Source organism: Gekko japonicus, unplaced genomic scaffold, assembly GCF_001447785.1.
Source record: "Gekko japonicus isolate JY-2015 unplaced genomic scaffold, Gekko_japonicus_V1.1 scaffold411, whole genome shotgun sequence".
NCBI classification, from domain to species: Eukaryota; Metazoa; Chordata; class Lepidosauria; order Squamata; family Gekkonidae; genus Gekko; species Gekko japonicus.
In genome coordinates, this window is record NW_015160221.1 from 943,168 (window position 1) to 962,635 (window position 19,468).

A 19,468-nucleotide genomic window follows, 5' to 3' on the forward strand; every position below is an offset into this window, starting at 1 on the left:
GAGGGCAATTGTGAGAGAACTTGTGACTGACCCAAGGTCACACCAGCAGCTGCACGTGGAGGAGCGGGGAATCAAAACGGGTTCTCCCAGATTAGAGTCCGCGCTCCTAACCACTACGCCAAACTAGCAGCATGGTTGGGATGTGAAGCGCACATCGCTTTTTCGAGGCTTGTTCTTAAGGCAGACATCTTTGGCGTACACCCAAATTCTGTAACGCATGCAGTGACTCTAAGCATCAGCTTGTCTGCCTCAAGAACATCAAACAGAGCTTGTTATGTACCAGTGACAGCCCACCACGGACACATAAGTCTTCTCTAGATGAAGAAGCCCTGAGGCCTTTAGTACACTCTCTCTGTCTCTCTGTCTCTCTGTCTCTGTCTCTCTGTCTCTGTCTCTCTGTCTCTGTCTCTCTCTCTCTCTGTCTCTCTCTCTGTCTCTCTCTCTGTCTCTGTCTCTCTCTCTCTCTGTCTCTCTGTCTCTGTCTCTCTCTCTGTCTCTGTCTCTGTCTCTCTCTCTCTCTCTCTCTCAGCTGGAAAAAGCCTAGTGTTTACTGTCTCCTGGGAAACAGCAGGGCATGTGGCTGGCGGAGCAGCAGTTCCCGTCCCCATGGGAGCTGCCTCTCTGGACAGCCGTAAGGGGAATGTCGCCTTCCGCAGGCATCCTCACCAATGAAAGCAGGCCGGGACCACCGCGTACCCCCACCCGAGACCTCCGGCAGCTGCTCTGCTATGTGAGTTCCCACCCCTGATGTACATTCTCTTCCTTGCTTCTTGTTTTCTGGTTGAAAGAGGGTGGAGACACTGGGTCGGCAGGAGGAGATTTCACCCTGGAGGCATCCATGCAGATGTGTTCATGGTGGGAGAATATGGAGAAACGCCCTTTCCCTCTACTTGGGAAATATGTGGAGGAACTCTTCCAGGTCATCACGCAGAGCTCAGTTTTACAGGAAATTATTCTGTCATAAAAAGGCAGGAAAGGACTATGCAGGGTTGCCAGCCTCCAGGTGGGGACTGGAGATCTCCCAGAATTACAGCCGACCTCCAGACTGCAGAGATCAGTCCCCCTGGAGAAAATGGCAACCTCGGAGGGTGGACTCTCTTGCACTGCATCCCTGCCGACTACCCTCTCCTCCCCAAACTCCACCTCCCCAGGCTCTGCCCTCAGGTCTCCAGGAATTTCCCAAGCTGGAGTTGACAACCCTGAATTTATGAGCATCGCCCATTTCGATCTTCCTATGCTGGAGCTCTGGCAGTCGGGGCTGGGAAAGGAAACGGGGCTCTGGAAGCAGCAAAAATCAAAAATGGAGATCAGTTGTACTAGCCGGAGATCTCCAGCCACCACCTGGAGGCTGGCAACCCAAGTCTGGCTGCCCAAATGTGCTGCTGACAGGCTCCTGCTTCACATGTATGGAATGGCGGTGTAATGTTTGCAGAGGGCTATAGTACATGAGGGGCTGCGGTGGCTCAGAGGTTAAGACACTGAGCTGCAGACCAGAAGGTCGGTAGTTCAGCAGTTCAAGACCTGAGTGCTACATGACGGAGTGGGCTCCCATCTCTAGTTCCAGCTCCTGCCAAACTACCAGTTTGAAAGCAAGAAATTGCAAGTAGATAAATAGGTACCACTTCGGTGGACAGGTGACAGTGTTCCGTGTGCCTTGGCGTTTAGTCATGCCGGCCACATGACCACGGAAACGTCTTCGGACAGCGCTGACTTCTTCGGCTTGGAAACGGAGATGAGCACCATGCCCTAGAGTCAGATTCAACTGGCTTTCAAGGAAGGGAAATATTTACCTTTATAGTACATGAACAAATTATAATGAAAATGGGGAATGGATACCAGTGATCAGGGCTGGCCCCAGCTTATTTTGCACCCTAGGCGAGGATCCCTTCTGGCGCCCCCCTGGTGCGCCCACCAGGGCACATGGAGAAGAGGCTGACCAGTGGGGCACTCACAAGCCGTCGCTCCCCCGGCCCTGCTGCTGCTGCTGCAGCTGCCAGTCCCCAGCCGTGAGGAAGAGGAGGAGGAGAAGCATTCTGCTGGGAAGCCAAGGGGGCAGGCAGGGAGACGTTAGCCAGCCAAAGAGGCAGTGGGCGGGGGTCACCCAGCCGCAGAAATGCAGGGCTTTTGGCGGGGGGCTTTTGACAAGGAGGCAGGTGCAGTTTGGCGCCCCTAAGGGCCGGTGCGCTCTAGGCAAATGCCTAGTTCGCCTAGTGAGTGAGCCGGCCCTGCCAGTGATGCACTTCAATGTCCGACTTCAGGAGTCAGAGATTCCTGACCATCACACAAAGGCACATAGGCTCTATACAATGTGCAGCCCTGACTGGGGATCAAAGGATGGTACGGATGATAGAGCCTTCTTGGGGTTCAGCCCACCACTCTCTGGTCTTGGGATTTCTCAGCGACTGCCCCGTCACTGTGGAACAGTCTGCTAGATTAGGTTTAGGCCTCCTGTTTACATGCCATGGACAGGGTATTCCCCACCCACAGCCACAATTTCCTGGCCCTAAGGAATTCAGCCGCAAGAGCAAAAATGGCCTCCACAGAGTGATGCTCTAGAAATGGAGGCCTCACTTCAAAAAGGATGTGGACAAAGTCGAGAGGGTGCAGAAGAGAGTGACGAGGATGATCAGGGGTCTGGAGACTGAGCCCTACAAGGAAAGGCTAAGGGCCTTGGGAAAGTTTAGTTTGGAGGAGAGGAGATTGAGGGGGGACATGATTGCTCTCTTTAAATATTTGGAAGGCTGCCATTTGGAGGAGGGCAAGGAGCTGTTCCAGTTGGCAGCAGAGGATAGGACCCGAAGCAACGGGTTTAAATTACATGCAGAAAGGTATCGGCTGGATATTAGGAAAAACTTTTTCACGGTCAGAGTGTTTCAAAGGTGGAATCAGCTGCCTAGGATGAAAAGGCTGGATGAATATTTGTCAGGGATGCTTTAGGCAGGTCCTACATTAGGCAGAGGGTTGGACTAGATGGTCTGTATGGCCCCTTCCAACTCTATGATTCCGTGATTCTGTGAAATTTCCTCTATCAACCATAGAGACCAGGGGAGGCAACCTAGAGTGTGACCCCGAAGTGACATCACCACATTGTCTCCAAACTCTACCCCACAAATCTCCCAAGATTTGCCAAGGCAGTGTCAGGAACCCTAATTCGACCCCTGGCCTTCTAATTTTTATTTCTGGGGAAATCTGCAGAGCAGGACTTTTGAAGGGCGCTTTTAAAAACTTTAACATTTGTTCACAGCTGGCTAGTCAATGGGACGGTGGATCTCTGCACATGGACTACTTTGCCAGTGGCTCGCTGGTCTTTTCTTGGCACTCTGTGTATTCCGATGTCGTCTAGATTTGGGGTTTGTTTTGGATTCTCTTTGTGCCATCGAGTCACAGCTGACTTATGGCAACCCATGGTGGGGTTTTCAAGGCAAAGGGTGTTTGGAGGTGGCTTACCATTGCCTGCCTCTGTGTAACAGACCGAGGTTCCCTTGGTGGTCTCGCATCCAGGGCTATTTTTGGGCAGGAACGCACAGGAACAGAGTTCTGGCTGGCTCCCTCTCTCTCTGTCCCATGCCCAGCAGGAACTCATTAGCATAATAGGCCACACCCAACAGCAGGAACTCATTAGGATTGGCTACATTAGGGGTGTGTGGCCTAACATGCAAAGGAGTTCCTGCTACAAAAAAAGCCCTGGGTTTTGACAACAAACAAGGTAAACAGAATAAGAAGGAAAAGGTGGGTGTGGCTGGATGACCACACTTCTGGTAACATGGGGGTGCGGCCTAATGTGCTAATGAGCTGTGCTGTCAGGGTGTGGCCTAATATGCTAATGAGCTTTGCTCTTGGGTGTGGCCTATTATGCTAATGAGTTCCTGCTGGGCTTTTTCTACAAAAAGAGCCCCGCTTGCATCCAAATACTCTCCAGGGCTGACCCTGCTTCGCTTCCGAGATCTGACGAGACCGGGCTAGCCTGGGCTATCCAGGTCGGGCCATCTAGTTTTAGGTTCTTTGTAAACTGCCTTGGAGAGAGGACTCTTTTGAAGTAAATGAATAAATAATAAAACACGAAACGCTTGGGAGCCTGGCTGCGGGATTGTCAAGCCGAGGCTTAACTTTCGTTTCCTTAAGTGTCCATTTACCCTTCCCTTCACTTGCCATGTAGAATTCCTGAGTGGGGGGTGTATGTTATCAGAGTGCAAAACCATTTCTGAAGTGTGCCCCAAGAGTTGGTTCTCCTGAGATCGACCTTGGAGACTCTTTGAGCCTGGCTAGGGTAGAGAGGGCACCTTATATCTGTCTGTGTTGCCATCAGGGTTGCCAAGTCCATTTTAGCCCCCAGTGGGGAACGTGGGGGAGCTGGAAGGCTTCGCACGACGGATCTCCACTTGGAGATCAGGTGCGCAGGAAACGCCAGCTCCCTGCAGTTAAAGGCTGTGGATTTTGGGGCTTGGGGGCGGGACTTCCTCTGTCGGCCAACTGGCTGGCGATGGGTAGAACCCCCAAAAAAGCAGGGGACCCCTGCCAAACCAGGGGGGTTGGCAACCCTAGTTGCCATAGTAACGCTAAGAGGTAGTAACGCATAGTAATGCATAGAAACGCTAGGAGGTTAGATGTGACGCGTGGCTGGGGAGAATTGTATGCTTTTACCTATAACCTGTAAGCTTTTGTATTGTATGCTTTTACCTATAACCTATAAATATATAATTGTATGCTTTTACCTATAACCTATACCTATAAGCTATGCTTTTACCTGTAACCTGAACTCAATAACAGCAAAACTAGCACTTATTATGGAATTGCGAATCGGTTTTAATACTGGTTTAAATGGTTTATTGTATTATTTTAAATGTTTTTTGTGATTTTATGTAAGCTGCCCCGAGCCGGCTGTGGCTGGGAGGGGGGGTACAAATTTGAAGAATAAATAAAGAAAGTTCCCACGTTTTCTTCAGTCCTAACAAAGGTTCTTGTACCTACGGCAGCAAATCTTCAGTAAAGCATTTCACTGCCTGTAGTGTGTGTGGAGAGTGCCTTAGCTGGGGACCTGACAGGGATCTTTGCAACCAGGTATCAGGTCCCACAGCAAACAACGTAGTACACACTTGCAAGAAGGTTTTACTTTATTGAAGCCATGGAGCACTTGAACAGAGGCACTGTTCAGAATAACAATTCCTCAGAGAGCTAGAAAGGTTAAAGCAAGTTCATAATCATTACAGCCAATAAGCATGGTTCCCGCGCGCGCCCAAAGGGTTTCTCTCGCGCCCAAACCTTGGGAAAGCAACTGCTACTTTATTATAAATAATCCTGAAATTCACACAGTCTCTACTAATTACAGACAAAGCAAAGCGCACTTGCTCTTTCTCCTGTGGCCTTGGCTAGATAACATTACATCAAAGCATGGCTGGCGTATACTGAAAGGAATGCAAAGCAATAGGGGAAATGTGCGCATGATTACCTGAGCGCATGTATGGAGGGGGGGGGAACAGCGTATAGATGCAAACATGCAAACATTTGGCAGCTTGCTGACACCAGGGCCTTTGTATCCCTCCCACTCCATATTAATTTTATATGGATGAATTCATTTTGTTTGTGTGCTTATTAAATTGGATTTGCTAGGCCGCCCTTCCCTGCAAGCAGGGCTCAGGGCGGTTCACGACAGAGCAGAATGCAATAAATCATTTGATTTAAAACCAACATTAAAATGACCCAAAAACATGTCAATAAATAAAACAAAATATATTCCAAGAGGGCGGGGGGGGGAAGAAATTCAGCTCCCCAGCCTACTAGGGGGGAGGGGTTATGAGGGATGGGGGGAGTGTGTGATGGGAGGAGGTGTCATACTGTCCCGTCACTGTCCTCAACCGAATGCCTGGCGGAACATCTCTGCCTTGCATGCCTGTGGAAAGCTAGTAACTACTGCAGGTAGGGTTGCCAAGGGTCGTTCTCGGCCGCAGCGGGGGACTCCCGAGCGGCGACTGGAGCACGCCGCACGCACGTCACCAGGAAGTGACGTTAGGACGCCGGGCACGCTGGGGGCGGTGCCACAACCATCGGAGGGAAAACCATAGAGTTTTCCCTCCAATGGTCGTGGCCCCGCCCCCAGTGTGCCCGGCATCCTAACGTCACTTCCTGGTGACGCGCACGTTGGGGTGGGGTTCCCACCGTCGGCGGGGAACGGGCCTCTAGGGCAGGGGTTTCCCGGCCCCCGGGGGGACTTGGCAAGCCTAACTGCAGGGCATGGATGTTTATTGGCAGAGAGTTCCACCAGGCAGGGGCCAGGGCTGGAAAAAATCCCTGGCCCTGGTTGAGGACAGCCGGATTCTCTAAATAGGGCTCAGAAAGCCATTAGATAAGAAAATCTTAACGCCTCTTATTATGGTTCTTTATTTCTTTAGAAACAGGCCTGCAAATGGAACAAACATGGTTGCTGGAAATGGAAAGCTACTGAAGGTCGCCATGATGTCCAAAGAGCAGGCTGTGCATCTTTGTAAGGAAGGGGACGGACAACTGGCCACGGGCGAACTTTCACTAGCCACCACTTTCTACATGGCAGCGTTCAGCTGCAGGGCCCCAGTAGCTGTAGAGAAGGTGTCCTCCTTAGGAAAGGAATCACGAGATAAAGTGATTGCCATCTTGGAGGAGTGGTGTCGAGGCGAGACCCCTATTCCCAGGGTTCAGTGCAGCAACCTAAACCCCCCGTCGCTCAATGTGGGGATCGCCGCCATTTTCCTCTCGACCCTCAGCCCCAACAACATGGCCGCCTCCCTTTGCAAGATGGAAGCCTTGCTCAAGCTGGGCCGCTACGAGGAAGTGGCAAGCCGCTGTGGTTCTCTGCTCGACAGCCATGATGGCGTTGAATTGGTCCTTACCAGGGCTTTGGCCCTGGTGCTGTCGAAGACGCATTTCCAAACTGGTGTCACGGATTACCTTCGTGCCTTCGCGAGACATCGAGACGAGACAGTGACCTTTGTGACCAGCAGGCAAGAGGGTTATCTGCCACGGATCATCCAGGCATTCTTGGATTTCATCTCGTGTCAGGAAAATGGACGTGGAAGCCAGGGCCCGGAAAGCAAGCTGGGCAACTGCTACGACTTCCTGGTTGCCATAGCGCCGGAGGACGTCCACGTATGCCAAGCCCATGCAGCATATTTCTTTGAGAAACACAAATATAAGGAGTGTGTGTCCGTCTACAGCAAGGCTTTAGAGGCCTTGTCGGCCAGTGGTGCATTATGGGACGAGAGGGCCGCCAGCCTCCTCATGGACAGGGCTGCAGCTTACTTCTCACTGGGTGGGCGGGAGCAGGAAATGATGCGGGACTTGACGGAGGCCTTCAAGGTGAACGCCAGCCTGTCAAAGAGGCGCTTTGTTGAACTTTTCTCTGCTTGCAACACTGAGAGGATAGAAAAATACGCCAGAGCAGCCCTGGATGTGGAGTTTGCAGCATACAGAGAAGCCGTGCGGACGCGGCCCGAAGTCCGAAGTGATGTTGGCAAGGAGCTGCTCTCCCCCGTCATCTGCACCCTTCAGTTTCTCATTGAGATCTCTCCAGGGGCCAGGCGTGAACTCAGTGTTCGTCTAGCGGACTGCTATGTCTTGGAGGGCAATATCAAGAAAGCCCTGGAACTGTGCAACGGCCTTCTGGGATCTTACCAGGAGACATATCTAAACACTCTCCTTGCCCTGCGTGGATTTTGTTACCTCCACACCCAGAGCTTTCATGAGTCCCTCCAGGACTTCCAGAAGATCATTGGACACAGCTGCCCGCATCCCAGCAGTTGCGTGAAAGCCTTGTGCGGCCGTGGCTTGATTCGGATTTTGAGCGAAAGTCCTTACCTCGCAGCGCTGGACTATATCACCGCCTGCCAGCTTCGGTTTGAGGAGACCAGCTTTGTGGTCAAGTCCTACGTTCCATGGAACCAAAGAGGCTACCTGGTGAAGGTACTCCAAGAAGAAGGGCAGAAGATACTGGAGAAGAATCAGAACCCGAGAGGCAGTTCGGCTTCCCAGCAGAACAAAACAGGAGTGTCAAATGGATTCCTGACGAAAGAAGGGTAAGTGGGTAAAGAGTGGGGGGGGGGAGGTATTTGTGAGTTTCCTGCATTGTGCAGGGGGTTGGACTAGATAGCCCTGGAGGTCCCTTCCAACTTTACTCACTTGGGGCGATTTCTCACTAGACCTGCCTCGCAGCACAGCGCCGTTTGCCCCAACACAAACATGTCAATTTCACACCCGAGGCTGCGGGGCTGCATTTGACTCGGGGCTTCGCCCGATCTCCTCTGCAGTTTCATGATCCTCAAAAACCAGGATCACGAAACTGCGGAGGAAATCGGGCGAAGCCCCGAGTCAAAATGCAGCCCCGGAGCTTCGGGTGTGAAATTGACATGTTTGTGTCGGGGCAAATGGCACTGTGCTGCGTGGCAGCTCTAGTGAGAAATCGCCCTTGAATTTTCCCATTTTTACTTTTGGTGGCTCAAGTGGTTAAGACGGTGAACTGCAGGCTGTGGAAGGTCGGTAGTTCAGCAGTTCGAGACCCGGGTGCCGCATGATGGAGTGAGCTCCCATCTCTAGTTCCAGCTCCTGCCAGCCTAGCAGTTCGAAAGCGAGAAATTGCAAGTAGATAAATAGGTACCACTTTGGTGGCAAGGTAACAGCGTTCCATGTGCCTTGATGTTTAGTCATGCCGGCCACATGACCATGGAAACATCTTCAGACAGCGCTGGCTCTTCGGCCTTGAAACGGAGATGAGCACCGCAACCCTAGAGTCGGATTCGACTGGCTTTCGAGCAAGGGAACCTTTACCTTTACCTTTAACATAACATTACGCTTTTGCACAACAAAAAAGGCACAAATGTCCTTTTAAGAACTGCAATTCTCCCACCGCCCCCCCTTCCCCAAACCTACTAATTTTGTGTCCACTTGTGTGTTTTGCAAAGCTTAGAGGGGGGTCATCTTCTGAGAGACTTTCCCTTCTCGTTGTTTTGCTCAGGGACGCATCTGGGGCCCACCAGCTGGCTTCTCTCCTCTTAGAACTTGATGCTTCCGATGAGACGTCTCAGATCCTGTGTGCCGACGCCCTGTACCAGACAGACCGAGTGGATGAAGCTCACAAGACCCTCCTGGTGGCTCTCTCCAAAAGCACCCAGAGGTCAGCCGTCCTGGCCAGGCTGGCTGTGCTTCAGTTGAAGAGGAGCTTCCTATACGACTGCAACCAAGTAAGGAAAGGGGGTGGGCCAGGAACGGTTTGCATAGTAAGAGACAGGCCACGCCATGCATGTGTCCGTGGAGTTTCCTGAAATGATGGTGTGATACGATTAGCATGTTTGCCCAGGGGCATCTAGCGCAGCCAGATGATAAGTAGAGCTATCAGACTGGGGGAGCTTGCTGATACCGTAAGAGGATGGCTGCTCTCATTTACTCCCACCTCCAGTTTTTGGACTTCCAGTTCTTTATTATTATTATTTTTGCATCGTTTATTTCAGGGGTGTCAAACATAAGGCCCGGGGGCCAGAACCGGTCCATCCATGGCTCTTATGTGGCCCACAAGCAAGCGGTACAAGGGAGGGAACAAAAGACTGTTGGTGGGCGAGTGGGCAGAGCCACTGCAATTGCGGCTTCGGCACAGCAGAACAGTCTCATCTTCAGCAGTCGAGCAGCGTGGGAGCCTCTGCCCAGCGTTGCACCGCTGGATCTCCAGTCCGCCCATGTGGGTTTTCCTCTGGACCCCCCTCCCAGCCCAGGGGGCCTTGCAGTTAGGGTACACCAACTCGGAGCTTACCTGCTCCTGTCCTTTAAAAAGTTTATATCTCTGGTACCTTGCATTACGTTTTATGGCACACGTGGCCTTCGCCTGGCCCAACAAAGTGACGTTTATGTCAGATCCGGCCCGCGTAACGAATGAGTTCGACATCTCTGGTTTATTTTGTCACTCCACAACAAATGTTTCCATATGCGTGTGTGATGTACAGCATGCAGATATCAAGGGAAAGAGGGGCTCGGGGAGCGCGACAATAGGGGTGTCCCAAATGAGGGTTGCCAGCCTTCAGGTGGTAGGTGGTCCTGCATTGGGCAGGGGGTTGGACTAGATGGTCTGTATGGCCCCTTCCAACTCTATGATTCTGTGGTGCATGCATGTTCACACTATGTTTCCCAACCTCCAGGTGGGGTCTGGAGCAGTGTTCCCCCTAAGCTGAGTTGGTGTGAGCTAGCTCACAGTTTTTTAGCCTCTGGCTCACAGATTTTTGTCTTAGCTCAGGAAGGAAGGCTCCAGTGTTCCCTCTAAGCTGACTTAGTGTGAGCTAGCTCACAGTTTTTTAGCCTCTGGCTCACAGATTTTTGTCTTAGCTCAGGAAGGAAGGCTCCAGTGTTCCCTCTAAGCTGACTTAGTGTGAGCTAGCTCACAGTTTTTTAGCCTCTGGCTCACAGATTTTTGTCTTAGCTCAGGAAGGAAGGCTCCAGTGTTTCCTCTAAGCTGAGTTGGTGTGAGGCAGCTCGCAGTTTTTTAGCCCCTGTTTCACACATTTTCGTCTTAGCTCAGGAAGGACGGCTCCAGAGCAAACGAATTTATGCAGTAGCCAAACAGCTCGCTCACAACTTTCATGCCAGTCGCTCACAAAGTAGAATTTTTGCTCACAAGGCCCCACAGCTTAGAGGGAACATTGGTCCGGAGATCTCCCGGAATTACGACTGATCTTCAGACTATAAAGATGAGTTGTCCCGGGAGAAAATGGCTGCTTTGGAGGGTGAACACTACGGCATTTTACCCTGCTGAGGCTCCGCCCCTCCCCAAACCCTGCCCTCCCCAGGCTCCACCCCCAAATCTGCAGAAGTTTCCCAACCTGGATTTGGCAACCCTGTCCCAAATACACAAGACAGGCATCCTTGGTTTTAATTGCTTGGGAGAAATGATAACCGTTCACCAGTATGAAACACTTACTAGAGCAAGGGTAACACGACTGCCAGCATTCCAGCAGAGGGCCTGCTCTCTTGAAAGCATCCGTCTCCTGACTGTAGATTAGATTTGGAGTGGCTGGAAGGCTAAATCAGAACTACCTATTTGTCACCTGCAGAGGGCACCGTTGCCTTTCTAATATGTAATTCAAGGAACCAGAGAGCACTATCGGCCAAGCCTGCCCCTCTGCAAGAGAGCTCAAAAACTGCTGTTAGCGCAGGAAAGAGCAAGAGTGCAGGAGCACCTTAAAGACTAACAAAATATGCAGCAGGAGTTTTCTTAGAAGCAGGCAATGACTCGTGAGAGCTCAGATCCTGCCACATATTTTGTTAGTCGTTACTGATACTGGACTTTTACTCTTTCCTATTGCTACAGAGGGAGCTGCGGTGGCTCAAGTGGTTAAGACGCTGAACTGCAGGCTGTGGAAGGTCGGTGTTTCAGCAGTTCGAGACCCGAGTGTGCTGCATGACGGAGTGAGCTCCCGTCTCTAGTTCCAGCTCCTGCCAACCTAGCAGTTCGAAAGCAAGAAATTGCAAGTAGATAAATAGGGACCACTTCGGTGGGAAGGTAACAGCGTTCCATGCGCCTTGGTGTTTAGTCATGCTGGCCACATGACCACAGAAACGTCTTCGGACAGCGCTGGCTCTTTGGCTTTGAAACGGAGATGAGCACCGCAACCCTGGAGTCGGATTCGACTGGCTTTCGAGCAAGGGAACCTTTACCTTTACCTTTTACTGCTACAGACAGGCTAACACGGCTACCCGTCTTGATCTTGCTTTTAGCACAGTGGTTTGTTTGGAAACCGATGCAGGGCGAGGTTCGGATCACGCAGAGAGGCAAGCTGGTGCACAGTTTTTATTGTTGTTGCTGCTGCTGCTGCTATGTTGGATATATTAGGCCGCCCTTCTCTGCAAGCAGGGCCGAGGGCAGCTTACAACAGGAATAAATACAATACATAGCCAATTTAAAACCCAACAATAAAATACTTAAAACATATCAACCGATAAAACAATACACATTCCAAGCTGGTGGGGCGGGATTCGGCTTCCACAGGGCCTCCTGGGGTGAGGGGTTACGGAGGGTGGGAGGGGGTGTGTGAGAGCGCCCGATTTCATACTGTCCCATCGCTGTCCTCAGCCAAATGCCTGGTGTTTGCATTGCATGCCCTGCGGAAAGGTAGTAATGCCTACAAGGCCTTCCCTCCTCCTTTTTATTCCCACAACGAGTTTGCAAGAGAGGTTCGGCTGAGGGAGAGTGACTGAATCAGGCCCGTAGCTAACACGGGGCCCATGGGGCCCGGCCCCCTAGCAGTTTTTATGGGGCCCCCTTCCTGAGCCTTGGCTTCCTTACCCCAACTCCCTCTGATTGCCTGTCAGCCTGTTGGCAAGAGAGGACAAGGGCAGTGATTTCCCCTGGTGCTGTGCCGCGGGAAGAGGCACTGGGGCTCCTTGGGGAGGGAGGGAGCTGGACCCGGCTGCTCCACAGGGAAGGCTTGCCCTTGTGGGAGGGGAGGGGAAGAGAAGCTGCGACCGCTGCAGCCCTTGCCCTGGAGCCTTTGATTGGATTAGCAGGCGGGGCCCTCTAGGCCCCCTCCCTAAAAAGTCCTTAGCTACGGGGCTAGACTGAATCAAGGTCACCTGGTGAGCTGCACAATGGAGCGGGGATCCAAACCTAGGGCACACCCACCCCAGCCCTCCATGCTAAATCCAGCACTACGCGGGCCCTTACGACCCTGGAGTTATCTTGCCATCCTGTTCTCTGACCCTTTTCGAATGAAGCTCCTGAAGAAGATGATCCAGTCTGGGGACACCAGCTGCCTCCTGGCCGTGGCGAAGGTTTTAAAAGACGAGGACCGGGCATTACTGCGGAACCACTGCCATTCCCGGGCCATGACGATCCTGAAGAACAAGCAAAGCGACGGGTACACGAAAGAGGCCATCACTTACCTCTCCTTTGCCATCACTGCGGCTGGTGAGCACAAATGCTTCATGATGTTGGCACGAAGCTAGGGATGTATGCAGGGATCATTTCGTAGAAAAAGAGGTGCAGGAGCTTGTGCTCATTAGCATAACTTATTTGCATATGCCACACCCCCTGACATCACCGGAAGTGTGTCAGAAGGCAACACCCACCGCTCAGGCTCCACTGGACTGTTTTGGATTGCTAGCTATTGGGGGGGGGGGGAACGTGCAGATCTGCCCTCGCAGAGGAGGGAGAGCTTGTACCTGAATAAACCTTGGCCTTAAAGGTGCCACTGGACTGTTTGGGACCAGGAAGCTGGGGGGGAGCTCTGCAACTTACCTGGCTGCTTCTTGCTCTGACTGAGGGCTGCTGGGAGCAGGGGGTGGGGCTTGTTGCATGTGCCCGCCCCCTGGGCTCTTTACTGCCGGAGCTCCACTCCTGTGTGCTCCCACAGGAAATGACCCCTGGATGTATGAAACCTGCCCCTCTGTTCCCGTGGCATTTCCTGCTTTTGTGTCTAGTATGTGTTTTATCGTACTTTTCCTCCAAGGAGCTCAGGCTCTCTCTTTACCATTTGATCTTCACAACAACCCTGTGAGGTAGTGGAGGCAGAGACCATGTGACTGGCCCAACCAGGTCACCAGGCAAGGCTGTCGTGGCAGAGTAGGGAGATCCTGGTCCAGTGCACTTACCACGACACAACCCTTAGTGGTTGTTGTTTTTCTGCTTTGGAGTCTTGGAGTCACTCAGGTCTTATGTTCAGACACCACCAAAGTCAATCAGATGCACACCTGAGATTACTAGAGACACCAGCCTCCAGATGGGACCAGGGGATCCCTTGGAATTACAGCTCATCCCCAGGGTACAAAGATCAGTTCCCCTGGAGACGATGGATGCTTTGGAGGGTGGGCTCTATGGCATTGTACCCCACTGAGGTCCCTGTCCTCCCCAGGCTCCATCCCCAAAACTCCAGGAATTTCCCAACCTGGAGCTGGCAACCCTCCCCCTCCCCCCGGGTGCCTTAACTTAAGCTGATGCTTAACCACTCTGTTGCTTTCTGAAGGGAGTACATATACACATACAAATACAGCCGTAAAGTTCGACTCATACCTCTGTACATTCAATTATCTAAGTGCAAAACTTTCACAATCTCTGTCAGAACAACAGAAACTATAGGACAAGGGAGAGGTAAAAAATGTCCAGTAAAATATTTTGGATCTATGTAAATAGATAATGCCAACCTAGCAGTTCGAAAGCAAGAAATTGCAAGTAGATAAATAGGTACCACTTCGGTGGGAAGGGAACAGCGTTCCGTGCGCCTTGGTGTTTAGTCATGCCGGCCACATGACCACGGAAACGTCTTCGGACAGCGCTGGCTCTTCAGCTTTGAAATGGAGATGAGCACCACAACCCTAGAGTCGGACTCGACTGGCTTTCGAGCAAGGGAGCCTTTACCTTTACCTTAAATAGATCATGAGGTCCTAGATGTAATACGCCCCTCGTTGCATCCTAAAAGACACTCCTCTCCACAAGTTTTTTTTTTTTAAAAAATTAAGCTTCTCCGCGTCACTTCTTTCTGATGGGGAGCCCCTAGAAGCATTTACAAAATGGGCGTATAGCTGAATTAGGAGGAGGAGAAACCTGCCGTCCGCAGTGAAAGCTGCTAACAGACGCCAGGCAACCCACGAAATTACTCCAAGTGCAGATGTCATGGAGCTGATGCTTAACCACTCTGTCGCTTTCTGAAGGGGTGCATATTGGCCCCACTGCTGGACCTCCTGATGGCCCCTGGTATTTTTGGCCACTGTGTGACAGAGTGTTGGACTGGATGGGCCGTTGGCCTGATCCAACATTGGCTTCTCTTATGTTCATATGTTCTTATATCCTGGTGGGAACCATCCTGAGATCTATACACCCTAATCTTGGATTCAGGGGTCATTTTGTAGAAAAAGAAATGCAGGAGCTCATTAGCATAACTTATTTGCATGTGCCACACCCCCTGGCATCGCTGGAAGTGTGTCAGAAGGCAACCCCCACCGCTCAGGCTCCACTGAACTGTTTTGGATTGCTAGCTATGGGGGGGGGATGTGCAGATCTGTCCTCGCAGAGGAGGGAGAGCTTGTACCTGAATAAAACTTGGTCTTAAAGGTGCCACTGGACTGTTTTGGACCAGGGGGCTGAGGGGGGGCTCTGCAACTTACCTGGCTGCTTCTTGCTCTGACTGAGGGCTGCTGGGAGCAGGGGCGGGGCTTGTTGCATGTGCCCGCCCCCTGGGCTCTTTACCCCCGGAGCTCCGCTCCTGTGCGCTCCTGCAGGAAATGACCCCTGCTTCGATTTATGTTGAGTTCTGTGCTGGAGAAAGAATGTCACTTTGGAGGCTGATGATGGTTTTAAGAGGTTCTGACAGGAGGGAAGGCAGCACGGTACAGCCTGATCACATCAGATCTCAGAAGCTCAGCAGGGTTGGCACTTGGGCAGGACACCGCCCACGAAGACTCTGCAGAGGAAGGCAGTGACGAATGACCTCTGCTTCTCTATTGCCTTGGAAAAGGCCACCATTGTATTATAATAGCCAGTGGTGCTTTACCAGTGTTCAGAAGCACGTGTGCATGACAGTCAAACTACACCAAAGGAATCTTTTCAATGCAGCCAGACATTCAATCACACAAAGATTTCTTCTTATCTAAGTAACATGTGTGCATCGATGATGTAGATGTGCATGAATTGCGGCTACCTGAGCATGCTGTTGTTTCAGAATTAGTTTCAGAATTAAGAAGAGGTGGAACACAGTGCAGAAGGAACACATAGACCAATCAAGGGATGGAATGGGGGTGAAACCTGTTCATCCCTCATCCTTCCATTCCCTTTAAAAAGCTGCTAATTTTATCCAGAGGTCAGTTTCTTCATTGCCTTTGTTTGGGCAGTCCATATTCTGTATCAGCCTGAGTATTGGAACAAAGCGTGTTTTGTTAAGCAAGCTTCCCACCAGTCGGGTCTGCCAGTGGGTATAAGCACAACATCTGGGAAGGGAGGAGAAAGAGAGACATACCTCATCGGGCAAGTTATTGAGGCCATAAGTCTTTCTAAAACAGAGTCATGGGAGAGTCAGTTGACAATCACTTCCTGCAATGTTGGCATATTGGGAAAAGAGAAGCAAGCAAGCACGGGCACCAGGCCTTAGTTCCCATTCAAGTGGTAAACTCGTGTCTGGAATGTACCATGAAAGACCGAAGGCGGGGTCTCACATGATGGAATATTCTCCCGCAATTGAAACAAAATTTCCTCCGCACAGAAAACTGATTTTTAGGAGGGAAAAAAAACCCTTCCTAATGCTGGTTTCCTTTGTCTAAGGATGGGAGGAATGGTTGTCAATAGTTAGGAACTCATTAGCATAATAAAATTAGCAGGAACTCATTAGCATAATAGGCCACACCCAACAGCAGAAACTCATTGGCATATTATGCCACACCCCTGACACCACACCACATTAGCATATTAGGCCACACCCCCATGCCTTCCCTTGGCTTGCCTGGGCACCCTGCAGCTGCGAGGAAACCAGGCAAGCCGGCCCTTGGACAAGTCAGGGAAGGCACGGGGAGGCATCCCGGGGGGGCCCCTGCCCCCCCCCCCCCGGGGCCCCCGGGGGGGGGGGGGTTGCTCTCCAGGTCTTCCCTCTGTAGCCATGCATGCAGAGGTTTTTGCTGTAGTGGGCGTGGCCAACTCTGAAGCCAGCCGGAACTCCGTTCCTGTGCGTTCCTGCCCAAAAATAGCCCTGGTTATATTTAATCATGTGTACCTCACACCACCTCATAGCAGTCTCAAGTGGCACAGTGGATTTACCACCACGGTAGAATAGGCCTAGAGAGTAGTGTTGCCACTTACCCGCTTGTGGTTGGTGTCCTCCTGCCAGTGCTCCTGTATCCCCCCCCCCTCGTTCAACAGAGTGGTGGAGGAAAAATGGGGGAAAACCAATGTCAATTGGTGTTGCGACATCACTTCTGGGTTTCAGCTGGAAGTAACATCACGGCCCTCTAGGAATCCCCCACCAAACTCTATGGTTCTGCCATAGAATCTGGAGGAATTCCTGGAGCATTGTGACATCACTTCTGGGTAAATTCCACAAATGATGTCACTATGTTGGCCAGTGCTTCCCCTCCCTGTGCCCCACCCTCAGAAGCTCCTGGGGGTTGAGGGCAGAGTCCTTGCAACCCTAACCCAGAGACAGATTGGCCGACTTCCTGTATGCAGACCTGTTGTCAATATTCCAAGTCTCTGCAGTCAATCGTCTTTGCAGTGTACACAAGCCGTTATTGTTGTTCGCTGACTCGCTAGCGGCTAAGGGATTTCCTGGAGACTGCCCATAGAATGTGTTTCCACTGGATTGTATCCCACCACTCGTCGGCTCACCCGTGGAGCCTTCCTCCAGCCTAAGGAGAAGCTTGAAAGGCTCCTTGAGATGGAGGAAGGAGACTTGAGAAAGAAGAAAGATTCACACTGACTCAGCAGAGTCACGGGATACAGTCCCGTATATCCAGGGCTCTTTTTGTAGAAAAAGCCCAGCAGGAACTCATTAGCATAACAGACCACACCCAACAGCAGGAACTCATTAGCATATTGGGCCACACCCCTGACAGCACAGCATATTAGCATATTAGGCCGCACCCCCCATGTTACCAGAAGTGTGGTCATCCAGCCACACCCACCTTTTGCTTCTTATTCTGTTTACCTTGCTTGTTGTCAAAACCCAGGGCCTTTTTTTGTAGCAGGAACTCCTTTGCATGTTAGGCCACACACCTATCCTAATGAGCCAACCCTAATGAGTTTCCGCTGTTGCCAATCCTAATGAGTTTCTGCTGTTGGGTGTGGCCTGTTATGCTAATGAGCTCCTGCTGGGCGTGGCCAACTCGGGAGCCAGCCAGAACTCCGTTCCTGTGCGTTCCTTCCCAAAAATAGCCCTGGCGTATATCTAATAGCAAAAGGCTGGCCCCACAGAGAGTCCAGTCCATGCTATGGAGCCTGCCGCGATGACTACATGGGGTTTCTGCAAACATCAATGTCAAATCAAGAATTGGAGGATGTGGTATCTGCTGCAGCTTTTTTGGTGAGTATTTTTGTGTGTATCTGTGTGCCTGGACGTCACCGTTTCAGAGAGGTGTCTTGCTATTGCCTGCCTCTGCGTCCCAGCCCTGATATTCCTTGGAGGCTTCCCATCCAAGTACTTGCCCGGGTCGGCCCGGCTTAGTTTCCAAGATTTGACGAGATCAGGCTCGCCTGGGCTATCCAGGTCAGGGCATCTGCTGCAGCTTTTGAGTTATTTCCATTCATTTGCATCTCCTCCCCCTCCTCATGACCAAGGTCCTATATAAACATTGGCCAAAAAAAAAAAAAGCAATCTTGCCGCAGTCATATGTATGATTGCATCCAGAAGCTCATGCACATTAGTGACATATGACAGCTTTACAGAAAACGGCATCAGCATTACTTTTACCCATTCACGGGTGTTTGGTATAGTGGTTAAGTGCGCGGACTCTAATCTGGGAGATCCGGGTTTGATCCCCCACTTCTCCACTTGCACCTGCCCGGATGACCTTGGGCAAGCCGTAGTTCTGGCACAGCTGTTCTCGAAAAAGAGCAGTTTCTGTCAAGAGCTCTCTCAGCCCCACCCACCTCACAGGGTGGCTGTTGTGGGGAGGGGAAGGAAAAGGAGTTTGTAAACCGCTCTGAGACTCCCTTGGGTAGTGAAGGGCGGGGTATAAATCCAATCTCTTCTTCTTATCAATAATATCGGGGGGAACAATGCAAATGGAACTCAACGCTGTGCTGTTTGGAATCAGAAGATGGAGCAATGGGAGGAGGGCTCCTACGGCATCTTGAAGACAAGGGATTTTTCTCCCTCTCCCAAAATATTAGAACCTGAGGGCATCCAATGAAGCTGATGGGGCAGTAGGTTCAGGATGGACAAAAGGAGATACTACTTTACGCAGAGAGTGATTGAAATGTGGAATTCGCTGCCAGAGGGTGGAGTGATGGCCACAGGAACCACCATCTTTAAGAGGGGATTAGATAGATTTATAGAGGATAAGTCTATCAGTGGCTACTAGCCATGGTGACTGACGGGAACCTCCACATTCAGGGGCATTAATCCTCTGAATCCCAGAGCCAAGAGACTACCTCCGGGGAAGGCCTCACCCTCCATGCCCAGGTGTTGGCCGTCCAGAGGAACTGGTTAGCCACTGTGTGAAGACAAAGAAGAAAAAAGGGGGGGAAACTGAAGCTAAACCTAGACTTCAGAACCTAAAAAGCTTAGTCAAGAATAGAAGAGGGCCTTCCTCAGAGGTCTAATACAGACAGAACATGTTGGCTGATATGTAAAAATACATACAATCATACTTATACAAAATATGGAATAAAGACCAGAAACCAATTGTTCCGAAGTTTAACCACTGGGCAAAGAAAAGAAATACAAAAATACAAATGAAGCCTCCAGTGCAATCACATGTCCAGTAGTACATGTAAAGGCCGAAACGCGTTAGGTCTATCTTATTAGCCCTTGTATGTTTTTATATT

General features: G+C 51.2%; 1 protein-coding gene across 1 annotated transcript in view; it reads left to right on the forward strand.

Annotated features, from left to right (window-relative positions):
* Positions 1-6,411: 6,411 nt before the first annotated feature.
* The window catches only part of TTC34 (tetratricopeptide repeat domain 34), a 51,553-nt gene continuing 38,496 nt past the window's right edge, over positions 6,412-19,468 (forward strand). Inside the window, exons 1-3 of the mRNA XM_015411120.1 lie at positions 6,412-8,042; positions 8,978-9,203; positions 12,718-12,910. Coding sequence (XP_015266606.1) covers positions 6,412-8,042; positions 8,978-9,203; positions 12,718-12,910 — 2,050 coding nt within the window. The remainder of the gene's footprint in view (positions 8,043-8,977; positions 9,204-12,717; positions 12,911-19,468) is intronic.